Source organism: Phyllostomus discolor, chromosome 6 (genome assembly GCF_004126475.2).
Source record: "Phyllostomus discolor isolate MPI-MPIP mPhyDis1 chromosome 6, mPhyDis1.pri.v3, whole genome shotgun sequence".
In the NCBI taxonomy this organism is placed as follows: Eukaryota; Metazoa; Chordata; class Mammalia; order Chiroptera; family Phyllostomidae; genus Phyllostomus; species Phyllostomus discolor.
In genome coordinates, this window is record NC_040908.2 from 42,004,917 (window position 1) to 42,019,509 (window position 14,593).

General features: G+C 37.8%; 2 protein-coding genes and 1 long non-coding RNA gene across 3 annotated transcripts in view; 1 reads left to right on the forward strand and 2 right to left on the reverse strand.

Annotated features, from left to right (window-relative positions):
* LOC118501106 overlaps positions 1-14,593 on the forward strand; it is a 150,825-nt gene that overhangs the window by 117,280 nt on the left and 18,952 nt on the right. The window lies entirely within an intron of this gene.
* LOC114498694 (WD repeat containing planar cell polarity effector) overlaps positions 1-14,593 on the reverse strand; it is a 295,440-nt gene that overhangs the window by 74,899 nt on the left and 205,948 nt on the right. The gene's annotated exons all lie outside the window — the stretch shown is intronic.
* LOC114498667 (high mobility group protein B3-like) lies at positions 3,055-4,370 on the reverse strand. Its single transcript, XM_036028041.1, has one exon. The coding sequence runs from the start codon at positions 4,279-4,281 to the stop codon at positions 3,667-3,669; it is 615 nt and encodes a 204-aa protein (XP_035883934.1). The 5' UTR covers positions 4,282-4,370; the 3' UTR covers positions 3,055-3,666.

Sequence of the window (14,593 nt, forward strand, 5' to 3'; positions counted from 1 at the left end):
AAGAGCAAGTCTAAAACTAGAAATACAATGTCTCTGGTTATATTTTGCTGGCTTGTTTATTTTGTTGATTAGGTTCCACTTAAAGGTGAGATCATATGATATTTGTCTTTCACTGCCTGGCTTATTTCATTTAGCATAATGCTCTCCAGTTCCATCCATGCTGTCACAAAGGGTAGGAGCTCCTTCTTTCTTTCTGCTGTGTAGTATTCCATTGTGTAAATGTACCACAGTTTTCTGATCCATTCATTTACTGATGGGCACAGAGCTTGCTTCCATCACTTGGCTATTGTAAATTGTGCTGCCATGAACATTGTGGTGCATAGGTTCTTTTGGATTGGTGTTTCAGGGTTCTTAGGTTATAATCCTAGCAGTGGAATTGCTGGGTCAAAAGGCAGTTCCATTTTTAGTTTGTTGTTTGTTGCTTTGTTTATGATGACCATTTTCACCCATGTGAAGTGGTATCTCTTTGTGTCTTTAATTTGCATCTCTCTGATGGCTAGTGATGCTGAGCATCTTTTCATATGTCTCTGGACCCTCTGTATGTCCTCCTTGGAGAAGTGTCTGGTTTAGTCCTTTGCCCATTTTTTAATTGGGTTGTTTGTCTTCCTGGAGTGTACTCGTGTGGGTTATATATTTTGGAGATCAAACCCTTGTCTCAGTTATAATTGGCAAATATGTTTTCCCATACAGTTGGTTCTCTTTTCATTTTAATGTTGTTTTCTTTAGCTGTGCAGAAGCTTTTTAATTTGATGAGATCCCATTTGTTTACTCTTTATGTCCCTTGCTCTAGGGGACATATTAGTGAAAATACTGCTGTGAGGAATATCTGAGATTTTCCTGCCTCTGTTCTCCTGAAGGACTTTTATGGTGTCATGACTTATATTTAATGGGAACACATTGGAGGTCTTTCATATTATGACCAGAATGTCACTAAAACCTACAAATAACATTTTTGTGGATATATTGTATGCTTTGACAGAAATAAGTTGTAGGTTTTAAGTGAAATATAATTTTCCTTTGAGAAGTTAGGCTGGAGTTCTTTTTATTTAAAAAAATTTCTACTTCATGATAATTATGATATTTTCTCTGATTATTCTTTAACATTATGAAGGGGACCTATATCCCATCCCCCCCCCCCCCAATCCCTTGATAGGTAGGAAAACTAAGACATACAATATTATTTTTTTGTTATATAGTAAATTTTCAGAGCTATGCTCGTGTATTAAAGTTTAATAATACTCAATGTATTATTATGGGCAAGGGAAAAATTACTTTTTCCTGACCTCTCTCCCTCTCTACCCTTGCCAGGATTTTGTATTATCACAGCTTTTTAGTTCTAATAGGTGTTTAGTAATGTCTCATTATGGTCTTAGTTGGCATTTTCCTAAAAGCTGGTGACATTGAACATCTTTCATGTGTTTATTTGCCATCCTATATCCTCTTCAGTGAAATAGTTCTTTGTGACTTTTGCCAATTTTGTCATTGGATTGTTTCTACTGGCGACTTTTGAAATTTCCTTATATATTCCAGATATGAGGGCCTTTGTCAGATATGTTGTTTGTAAATAATTTTTCCCAATCTCTAGAGCCTTTACAGAGAAAAAGTTTTAAATTTTGAATAAGTCCAATTTCTCTATTTTTTTCTTTTATGGATTATGATTTTGGTGTCATATCTAAGAGCGCTTCACTGAGCCTTAGGCCACTCAATTTTTCAGTCTTTTCTTTAGAAGTTTTATACTTCCATATTTTACATTTAAATCTATGATCTATTCTGAGTTAATTTTTGTATAAAGTGTGGGTTGTAGTTCTGGGCACTTTTTTTTTTTTGGCCTATGGCTAGCCAGTTGTTTCATCACCATTTGTTGAAAAGGTATCCTTTTTCCAATAAACTGCTTTTGCACCATTGTCAAAAGTCATTTGGCATATTTGTGTGAATCTACTTCTGGATTCTCAATTCTGTTCCACTGATCTATGTCAATCCTCCCACCAACACTATGGTCTTGATTACTGTAGCTGTATAATAAGTCTAGAAAATGGATAAATTGTGTCAAGAGGTTTTTGTTTTTCTTGTTTGTTCATTTGTTGCCTTCAGTTTCATATCCTACATGTGAAATCTTATGGTTCTTGACTTTTTCTGACTCATTTCACTTGGCATGATAAAGAATTACCCATGTTGTTGCAAATGTAATATCTTTTCTTATGGCTGAGTATTATTTCATTGTATACATGTACCATATTATCATTATCCAGTCATTCTGTGACCACATCCATCTATCAAAGGACACATTGGTTATTCCATGTCTTGGTCATCATGAATAATGCTGTAATGAACATCAGAGTGCGTATATCTTTGCAAAGAAATGCTTTCAAATTTTTCAGGTGGATACCCAGAACAGGGATTGCTGGGTCACATGGTAACTGCATTCCTAATTTTTGGAGGAAATTTATAGTGATTGTAGCAGTTTACATACTTTTCCACAACTTCTCCAACACTTGTTATTACTTGTCTTTTCAATAATAGTCATTCTAACAGGTGTGAGGTGGCATCTCATCTGTAGTTTTGATTTGCATTTCCCTAATAGCAAGTGTAGCTGAGCATATTTTTATACATCTGCTGGTCATTTGTTTTTTTTTTCTTTACTTTTAATCTTTATTGTATTTTTTACATTACCTTTTACTCCTCTTATACCCCCTCCCTCCAGCAATCACCACACTGTTGTGCATGTCCATGAGTCTGTTTTCTGTTTTGCTCAGTCCCTCTACCCCATAGCTTCCCCTCCCTGCAATTAGCTATCATCCTGCTCTTTTTTTTTTTTTTTTTTAAATGTAATACTGTTTATTTAACTTCAAAACATCTCAGCATTCTAAACATACAAAAAAAATTAACAAAATGTTTCCAATTGTGTTTAGTACAGAAGGTTCTTCAACTTTCATTGATGCAGTGACCCTTTGCTGACAATGAAGAGTTCTAGTTTGTTTAAAAACAAACAGTTTAAAACTACTGCACTTAACTAAAAAAGATCCAAACACTTCTCATGCCAGCTGACCCCCCCTCTTCCACAGCTAAAAACGGCAGAATGCTATGTCACTATATACAAAAACAAAACAACCTGAAGCTAAATGGATGCCCACTGCAGTATCCACAGGTCCAGCCTCAGTGCATGCCCTGAGCTACAGCCCCTCCAAAAGGCATCTTCCCCACAGCCTCAACGCCAAGCAAAGAGCATCAAGAGCTTGTCTTGGTTGTTTTGTTCTTTTTACAAACTATAGATATGTACAGTTGATAACTCAGGATTTCTAGCCCATAACCATATAGTTAACACCACCTTACAGATTAAAAAAAGAAAATGCCAGGAACATCTTTAAATGCCTTGTCATACCAACAGCAAAGTGCACAGAGTGAGGAGAACATGAGAGCCTTTTCATTTTAAAAATGTTTGGAAATATGTACAACTTTGATACAGTTTCAGGGTGCTCCAGACACCCATTACCACTTCATGTAAACCACTGACAATTTCTAGAGCACTTTGAAAGACTACATATGATCATGATCCAATTGTGTAATTAATCCTAACGAGGGCAACAGACACCTCTCAAATAAGAGCTGTGTCAATTACGGCACTCCCCTACTCTAAGGTATTCACAAGGAGACAGATAAACAGTTTTTTTATTCATCCTCCTCCTCCTCCTCCTCCTCTTCTTCTTCCTCTTCTTCCTCCTCATCTTCTTCGTCTTCCTCTTCCACCTTTTTCCGAGCAACTTTAGCGGGACCCTTTGCACCATCAAATTTTCCTTTAGACTTATAGTCAGCAACATCCTTCTCATACTTCTCCTTCAGCTTTGCAGCCTTATTGTTGTAAGGCTGCTTTTCACTGTCACTTAAGTTATTCCACATCTCTTCCAGCTTCTTTGCCACATCTCCAATAGAGATGCCAGGGTTTGTGGATTTGATCTTGGGGCGGAATTCTGAACAGAATAGGAAGAATCCAGACGGTGGCCTTTTGGGGGCATTGGGGTCCTTCTTCTTCTTGCCTCCTTTAGCTGGCCCATAATCCTTCATTTCCCGATCATAGCGTACTTTATCTGCTTTTGCCATCTCATCAAATTTAGATTTCTCTTTCCCCGACATTGTCTTCCACCTCTCAGAGCACTTCTTGGAAAATTCTGCAAAATTGACAGGAACCTCTGGGTTTTTCTTCTTATGTTCCTCTCTGCATGTCTGCACAAAGAAGGCATAAGCAGACATCTTGCCCTTTGGCTTCTTGGGATCACCTTTAGCCATCCTGACTGTATTGTTCGCTAGTCTGGGCAGCGCAGGGCACGACGCGAGGCTCAGAGCTCGCCAGCCTCGCGCTAGCTGCCTCCACGAGAGCCGCCTCCATCCTGCTCTTCATCTATGAATCTGTCCCCATTTTCCAAGTTACCTCAATTTGTTCATTATATTCCACATATTAGTGAAATTATGGTATTTGTCTTTCTCTGACTGGCTTACTTCACTTAGCATAATGTTCTCCAGGTCCATCCATACTGTTGCAAAAGGTAAAATTTTCTTTTTAAAGACCAAGTAGAATTCCATTGTATAAATGTCCCATAGTTGTTTTAACCACTCATCTGTTGATGGACACTTGGGCTGCTTCTGTATCTTGGTGACTGTAAATAACACTGCAATGAACATAGCAGGGCTTCTTTTGAATTAGTGTTTTGGGTTCCTTCAGACAGATTCCCAAAAGTGAGACTGCTGGGTCAAAAGGCAGATCCATTTTTAATTTTTTGAGTTGTCTCCATACTGCTTTCCACAGTGGCTGCACCAGTCTGCATTCCTACCAACAGTGGAAAGGGTTCACTTTTCTTCACATCCTTGCCAGCACTTCTAGTTTGCTGATTTATTCATGATAGCCATTCTGACAGGTGTGAGATGGTATTTCATTGTGGTTTTAGTTTGCATTTCTCTGATGATTAGTAACATTGAGCATCTTTTCCTATGTCTAGTGGCCATCTGTAGGTCCTCTTTGGAGAAGTGTCTATTTAGGTTCTTTGCCCATTTTTTAGTTGGATTGTTTGTTTTTTTGATGTTGACTTTTGTAAATTCTCTAGAAAGTTTGGATATTAACCCCTTATCAGATGTATTCACAAAAATGTTCTCCTATTCTGTGGGTTGTCTTTTTATTTAGTTGATGATTTCCTTTGCTGTACAAAACTTTTTAGTTAGATTTAGTTCCATTTGTTTATTTTCTCTTTTGCTTTCCTTCCCTGGGGAGATATATCCAATAAAATATTGCTATGAGCAATGGCTGAGATTTTGCTGCCTATGTTTTCTTCTAGGATGTTTATGGTTTCAGGTCAAAAATTTAAGTCTTTGATCCATTTTGAATTTATTCTTGTGTGCGGTGTAAAGAAGGTGGCCTAGTTTCATGTTTCTGCATGTATCTGTTCAATTTTCCTATCACCATTTATTGAATAAAACTATCTTTAGTCCATTGTAAGTGCCTGCTTCTCTTGAATATTAATTGACTATAAAGGTGTGGGTTTATTTCTGGGCTCTCTATTCTCTTCCTTTGACTTATGTGTCTGTTTTTTTATACCAGTACCATGCTCTTTTGATCACTGTTGCCCTATAGTACAGTTAGATATTAGGTGGCATGATTTCTCCAACTTTGTTCTTCTTTCTCAGGATCATTGTTGCTATGTGGGGCCGCTTGTGGAGTAGCAATACTTATATTTGAGAAAATAAAGCTTTAAAATGAAGGCTAGAGTAAGAGACAAAGAAGGAAACTACATAATGATAAAGGGAACAGTCCAACAAGAGGATATAACCCTAGTAAACCCAACATAGGAGCACCTAAATATGTAATATTGATGGACATAAAGGAAGAGATCCACAGAAATACAGTCATAGTTGGGGGTTTTAACACATCAGTGACTTCAATGGATAGATCTTCCAGGCAGAAAATCTGTTGACCATTTGTATGTCCTCTTGAGGTGTCTGTTTAGGTCCTCTGCCATTCTTTAATTGGATTGCTTATTTGTTTGATGTTGGGTTGTATGAATTCTTTATACATTTGGATATTAACCGTTTGTTGGAGCTGTTGTTTGCAAATATCTTTCTTCATTTGGTCTATTGTCTTTTTGTTTTGTTGGCGGTTTCTTTTAGTTGGTGGTTTCTTTTGCTGTGCAGAAGCTTTTTAGTTTGCTACAGTCCCATTCATTTACTGTAGATCTTTTCTAGTGCATTTTTCATTTTTTAGATTGTATTTATTTCTGACTGGTTCTTTTTTATGGTTTGTGTGCTTTTTCATGCTGTTGAAGTTCTAAGTTCCTTCAGCATGCTTATAACCTTTGTTTTGAACTCTATCTAGTAGTTTGTTTGTCTACATTTCTTTTTCTGGGGGTTACTCCTGTTCTTTCAGCTTGGGCATGTTTCTTTGCCTCCTCATTTTGGCAGCCTCCCTGTGTTTGTTTCTATGTATTAGGTGGAGTTGCTTTGACTCTGTGTCTTGGTAGTGGCCTAATGTAGTGGGTGTCCTGTAGGGTACAGTGGCACAGCCTCCCGTATCACCCAAGCTGGGTACTTGAGTTGAACCCATTGTGTGGGTTGAGTACACCCTCCTCTTGTGCTTGAGCCTTGGATGCTGTTGGCAGGTCAATGGGAGGGATTTACCCATGCCAGTAAGCTGCAAAGACTGGTTATGACCACTGACCCCCAACCTCTGCCCTCTGTGGAAGATCAGTTGTGCAGGGCCAATTGGTGGTGCTCCATTGTAGTCTGTAGCTATCCACTGGGTGTGTTGGCCCTGGGGTTTCTAGGTGGTGTGGGGCAAGGTCAGCCCCAACCTGTGTTTTGCTGGGGTACCCTGTCTGAGCTGTAAAGCAATCTGAGATGGTTGTTACTTGTGCTGGGCTTGGAGATTCCCAGGTGAAGCCAAGCTGTGACTCTGATCTAGCTGCCTCTAGGGCTCACTGAAGCCAACTGTTGCTTGTTTGATGGGATTTAGGAGCCAAGACAAGCTATTCTTATAGAATAGCATCTTGGGTGGGCCTGTAAGTTGGGTGGGGTACAGCCTCTGTGGATCTCTAAGGGGGGTGAGCCCTTAGCTTGATAGAGTTTCACATATGACACCAGCCTACCGGTTTTGTGGGGTGAGGTTTCAGCAAAGGGACAATGGCCTCTGCTTGCCCCAATGCCAGACACTTCAGTTTCTCCTTGTATACTACTGGTGCCCTTCCAGCTGCCACTCTGGAGCTGGAGCTCAGGGGGAACAAGTCTGAGTAGGTGAGTCCATGTGTGAGGTTGCCAAGAGGAACTGCTTAGGGCTCCAGTAGCCTCCTCCACCAACTCAGTCCCCACTGGTTTTCACAGCCAGAAGTTGTGGGGACCTCTTCTGGTACTGGAATCCTGGGCTGGGGGACCTGGTGTGGGTCCTGGACTCCTTGCTCCTGAGGTATCCCTCCCGAATTTTTATCCATGTGGGTCCATCCCATTCCATGTCTGCACCCTTCCTACCAGTTAGGATGGATGTGGTTTCTTCAACTCTGTAGTTGTCACACCTCCATTCTACTCCATTTTGTAGTTATCAGACTTTAAATCAGCTTGATTTCTGATGTTCCTGAGTGATGGCTGTTCCATATTTTGATGTGATTGTGCAAAGAGGTGAGCTATGTCTGCCTGCATTGCCATCTTGACCAGAAGCCCTGGATCATTTTTTTTAAATGCTGCAAATCTCTGTTTCTTAACTGATGTATTTAGACCATCGACATTTAATTTAATTATTGCTGTGTTAGGGCTTACTTATATTATTTTTTGTTTTCTCCTTTTTTAATGAGACATAATTGAACATAATGTTGTATTATGTTAGGCATACAAAATGATTTGAAAAATATATGTGTGCATATGCATACATATATATGTAACGTGAATTAATGAATAGAATAAGATAACTTATTGTCCATCACAGCAAATAATTACAATTTTTTTCTTGTGATGGGAACTTTTAAAAGTTACTCTCTAAGCAACTTCAAAATATATAATACAGTACAGTTCAGTGTAATCACATTACATCTCTAGAACTTATGAGGGGGACCCCAAAAACCTGGAATTACCTTCTGGAGGGCAGGTCCCTTGTAGTACAGGTTTCCTCTGGAAGGTGAGTGTTCTAGGAACCCATCTGTATCAGTGTATCAGCTGGTGTTGTTGTGAGACACTGTGTTCAGCTTCAATGAATTTTTTTGAAGACTCTTCAATATGTTTGCCCATTTCATCATGGAGGATTTTCTAGTGCACCTGCCCACATCACACTGTGTTTAGTAGGTTTTGACCAAAAATGGCATGATCCCCCCATGCTCCACCCTCCCTATTCACCTGATCTTGCCCCAAGCAAACTTTTTGTTTGTTTGTTTTCCTGGATGAAAAGAGTCCTTAAAGGGAAATGTTTGGATGGTGTAGAAGAGGTAAAACAAAAGATGACAGAACCACGAAAAGGCATCAAAACTGACAAGTTCAAAAACTGTTTTGAGCAGTGGGAAAATGTTTCAATAGGTGTATTGTATCAAATAGAGAGCACTTTGAAGGTGACTGAAGTTTAAACATGTGAGAATAAATGCACAGTTTTTTATTTAAAAATTCCAGGTTTTTATCTTATAAGAAGTTCACACCTTTTGACCCCATACTGATTTTGCCCAGCCCCTGCCTCTGGTAGCTGTCAACTGGTTTTCTATATCTGAGTTTGGTTTTTCTTAGATTATACATATATGTGAGATCATATGGTATTTGTCTTTCTCTAATTTATTTTGCTCAACATAATGGCCTCAAGGTCCATTCATTATACAAATGGCTAGATTTCCTTCATTTTTATGGAGAATGATATTCTATGCATGTACATATGTTTATATATAATGTATATGTAGATATGAATGTTATATCTATGCATATGTGTATATATAAAATACATTTTCTTATCCATTCATCCATCAATGGACATCTAGGTTGCTTCTATGACTTGGCTAGTATGAATAATGCTGCAGTGACCATGGGGGTGCTGATGGCTTTTTGAGTTGTTTTTGTTTCCTTCAGATAAAAGTGGATGGGCACTTGCCCAGAAGTGGATCTACTGGATCATATGGTAGTTCTATTTTAAATTTTTTGGAGAATCTTGGACTTCCAGCCAAGATTGAGGCATAGGTAGATATACTTTGCTGCCTCACACAGCCAAAGAAGGACAACAACAAATTTACAAATATAAAATAACCAGAACTGCCAGAAAATCAAACTGTATGGAAGTCTGACAACCAAGTAGTTAAACATTCATCCAGAATGGTAGAAGGGGCAGAGATGGGCAACCAGGGCAGAGAGGACTGGTAGCAATGAGGTGGCTAGAGGACTGGGCAGGCAAGATGGCAGCTGGCAGACAGGGAGGTCCACATTTGCATGCAGATTAACCAGGAGGAACAACTGAGGAGCGAGACAGACCATGCAACCCAGGATTCCAGCATGGGGAAATAAAGCTTAAAAACCTCTGACTGTGAAAACCTGTGGGGTTGTGGTGGCAGGAGAAACTCTCCCAGCCTCACAAGGAAAGTTCATTGGAAAGACCCAATTTGCTTTTGGGGAGCTGAGGAAGTGACTGAAAGCCAGCTGAGAACTGAGCAAGCAGCATTGTTCCCTCTCAGACCACTCCCCCACATACCATGCCACAATGCAGCAACATGAGTTATATTGCCCTGACAAATACCTAAGGCTCCTCCCCTTACAACATAACAGGTGCACCAAGACAAGAAATGTGGCCCAAATGAAAGAATAGATCAAAGCTCCAAAAACAGAACTAAGTGATGAGGAGATAACCTACCTATCAGATGCAGAGTTCAAAATACTGGCAATCAGGATGTTCACAGAAATCGTCAAGTATGGTCACAAAATAGAGGAAAAAGTAAAAGCTATGTAAAGTGAAATAAAGGAAAATGTACAGGGAACCAACAGAAAAGGGAAGGAAACTAGGACTCAAATAAACAGCTTGGACCAGAGGGAAGAAACAGACATTCATCAGAACAGAATGAAGAAAACAGAATTCAGAAACGCTGAGGAGAGGCTTAGGAACCTCTGGGACAACATTAAATGTTCCAGCATCCAAATCATATGGCTGCCAGAAGGAGAAGAGGAAGAGCAAGAAACAGGAAACTTATTTGAACAAATAATGAAGGAGAACTACTCTAATCTGGCAAAGGAAATAGGCTTCCAGGAAGTCCAGGAAGCTCAGAGAGTCCCAAAGAAGTTGGACCCAAGGAAGCACATCATAATTACATCATCCAAGATTAAAGATAAGGAGAGAATCTTAAAAGCAGCAAGAGAAAAGAAGACAGTTACCTACGAAGGAGTTCTCATAAGACTAGCAGCTGATTTCTCAGTAGAAACCTTATAGGCAAGAAGGGGCTAGAAAGTATTTAAAAAAATGAAAGGCAAGGACCTACATCTAAGATTACTCTATCCAGCAAAGCTATCATTTAGAATGGAAGGGCAGATCAAGTGCTTCCTGCATAAGATTAAGTCAAAGGAGTTCATCATCACCAAGCTCTTATTATATGAAATGTTAAAGGGACTTATTAAGAAAAAGAAGAATATCAAAACTATGAACAGCAAAATGACAACAAACTCCCAACTATCAACAAGTGAACCTAAAAAAGAAAAACAAAACCAAAAGCAAAGTAAAAAACTAAGCAAACAACTAGAACAGGAACAGAATCACAGAAATGGAGATCACATATAGGATCATCAGTGGGTAGAAGGAGGGGGTAGAATGGAGGAAAAGGTACAGAGAATAAGAAATATAAATGGTAGTTACAAAATAGGGTGAGGTTAAGAATAGTATAGGAAATGGAGAAGCCAAAGAACTTATGTACAACCCATGGACATGAACTAGGAGGGAGAAATGGTGGGAGGGAGGTGCAAGGTAGGAGGTGAATAAAGGGAGAAAAAATGGGACAACTGGAATGGCATAATCAATAAAATATATTTTAAAAATAACTCCAATTCTAAATAAATAAATAAATGTTTTTGAAGAATCTTCGTAATGTTTTCCATAGTAGCCACACCAATTTACATTCCCAATGCTTCCTTTTCTCTACACCCTCACATTTGTTATTTCTTGACTTTTCTTTTTTAAAAATGTTTTATTGTATTTTTTCATTATCATTTATCCCCCCATACCCTTTGTGTTTTGATAATAGCTGTAAGGTGACACCTCATTGTGTTTTTGATTTGCATTTCCCTAAGGATGAGTTATGTTGAGTACAGTTTCATATACCTATTGACCATCTGTATGTCTTCATTGGGAAGATGTCTATTCACATCCTCTGATAATTTTAAAATAGGATTGTGTTTTTTTCTTCTTATTGACATGTGTGAATTCCTTATATGTTTTGGATATTAACCCCTTATTAGATATATGATTTGCAAATATTTTATCCCAATAGGTGATTGTCTTTTCATTTTGTTGGTGGGTTCCTTTGTTGTACAGTTTGATACAGTCGTACTTACTTAATTTTGCCTTTGTTGCTATAACAACAACAAATTCTCCTAATTGGAGAATTAGGTGCCAAATTCTCCCCCAAAATTACCAAGACCAGTCTCAAGGAGCTAACCACCTATATAAAGAACTCCTTAAAATCATAAGAAAAAGGATGATGGCTCTATAGAACAACAATCAAAAGTCTTGAGAGACACTTCACAAAACATATATCTACATTTCCAATAAATATCATAAGACGCTCAACTTCATGAGTCATCAGGGAAATATAAATTAAATTTACAATGGGTAAAATGAGTTAACAGTATTGGGGATAACAAGTGTTGACAAGGGTGGTGATGAACTGGAATTCTCATATACTGATATTAAAAATGTAAACTGCTCCAGCTACTTTGGAGAAATCTGTGGAGGTATCTATTAAAGTTGAATGTCTGTAAAAATGACTAGGTGTTTTTACAAAGGGCATGTAAAAGAATATTTATAAGAGCCCCAAACTGGAAGTAGTTCAAATGTCCATCAGTGACAAAATGAATAAATAAAGTGTGACATATTTGTGGTACACAATGGAATAATATAATAATAATGTGGGTACATTTCAAAAACATAATGTAAAGTGAAACAGGTCACACCTCAACCCTCAAAAGACATTCTAATAGTCATCTCTATACATTACTTACAGTACATAGATTTTAGACTATACCTATTTCTAGATAAGGATGCATGATTTTCTTCCAAGATCAGGTAACATGATTTGTAGTATTATAAGTCAGAATGTTTATACTTTGGAAGTATGAGAACAGGGGACAAGGGAGCCTTTTGGGGTTAATGATGAAGTTCTATATAATTATCTGTATGCTTGTTATATGCGTGTGTTCACTGAGTTGAACACTTACAGTATGTATACTCTTTCAAGTATGTTATGCTTTAACAGTTACTTTTAAAAAAACACACTGATTTTTCTGTGATAGAAACAATATTTGGTCCTTTAGAAGCAAGTCATTTGATCTAACTATATTCTCTGTCGAAACCCTGTGCTTTGGAACAGGAGTTTGTAATGACAGCTAAATAATTGCAAAAGCTTTAGATAAAAAAGTATGTGACAGAAACATACATTTATTGCTTGAATTGTTTGGTCAACAAACAGATACACAAACTCTAAGTAAACAAGTATATTTCTTGGTAGGCACCAAAACTGCAAAGGAATCTAAAGATTCTTTCTATACCCCAATCTCCAGATATTTTCTTTCTTTTTTTATTTTCCCAGAGTAAAATACTTTTCTAAGTGTTTAAGCACTTGAGCTCAACTCTTTGATAGGTCACAGGAGGAGAAAACCCCACTAAATACTCCATAGATCTTTAAAATACTATGTTTTCTTTTATAATTTATTTTTTTGTTATTGTTTATTCCATTACAGTTGTCCCATTTCCCCCCTTTTGGCCTCTTCCATCTAGCCCTACTCACATAGTCCATCTCCACACCATTGTCCATGTCCATGGGTCATTCATACATGTTCTTTAACTAATTCCTTCCCCTTCTATCCACCATTATTCGCACCTCTCACCCTTTAGTCACTGTCAGTCTATTCCCTGTTTTTATGTCTCTGGTTCAGTTTTGCTTGTTAGTTTATTTTGTTCATTAGAGATCAAGTGCGATCATATAGTATTTGTCTTTCACTGACTGGTTTATTTCACTTAGCATAATAGTCTCCAGCTCCATTCATGCTGTCACAAAGGGTAGAATTCCTCCTTCTTTCTTTCTTTTGTTAGTATTCCATTGTGTAAATGTACCACCGTGTTTTGATCCACTTATTTACTGATGGGCACTTGGGCTGTTTCCAGCACTTGGCTATTATAAATAGCACTGCTATGAACATACAAGTGCATAAGCTCTTTTGAATTGGTGTTTCAGGATTCTTAGGGTATGTTCCCAGCAGTGGAATCACTGGTTTAAAAGGCAGACCCATTTTTAATTTTTTGAGGAAATTCCATACTGTTTTCCACAGTGGCTGTACAAGTCTGCATTCCCACCAACAATACACTAGGATTCCCTTTTCTCCACATCCTTGCCAGCACTTCTTTGTTGTTTTATTAATGATGGCCATTCTGAAGGTGTGAGGTGATATCTTCATTGTGGTTTTAATTTGCATCTCTCTGATGGCTACTGAATAGCCACACCAATCTTGAGAAAGAAGAACAAAGTTGGAGGGATCATAGTAGCTGATATCAAACTGTACTACAAGGCCACTGTAATCAAAACAGTCTGGTAATGGTATAAAACAGACATACAGATCAATGGAACAGAATAGAGAGCCCAGAAATAAGTCCATCTCTACGGTCAATTTATATTTGACAAAGAGGGCATGAACATACAATGGATTAAAAATAGCCTCTTCAATAAATGGTGTTGGGAGAACTGGACTGATATATGCAAAAAAATGAAACTAGACCACCAACTTATACCATATACTGGAATAAACTCAAAATGGATAAAAGACTTAAATATAAGTTGTGATACCATAGAAATCCTATGGAAAACAAGCAGCAAGTTTTCAGATATCCCACATAACTATTTTTTGCTGATGTATCTCCTAGGGCAAGGTAAATAAAGGAAAAAATAAACAAATTCAGGATGACATCAAATTAAACATTTTCTGCACAGCTAAAGAAACCATTCAAAGTGAAGAGGGAACCAACTATATTTGAGAGCACATTTGCCAATGATTTATCAGACTAGGCTTTAATCTCCAAAATATAAAAAGAACTCATATGACTCAAACCAGGAAGATAAACAATCCAATTAAAAATGGGCAAAGGCCCTGAATAGACACTTCTCCAAGGAGGACATACAGATGGCCCAGAGACATAAAATACTATTTGTTTTCAAGATTTCTTGAAATTCCTGACCATAGTCATCTTTGTGATATGTTACACCATGTCATGTTGAGTTACTGTACATTGAATAAACAGAAGAAAGCTTATAAATTTAGCATGCATACCACCTGACATAAAAATATTTGCCAACTGTTTCTTTTGCTTAAATGAATGTTCCAGATATGTACATTTTATTAGCTTGGGAAAACT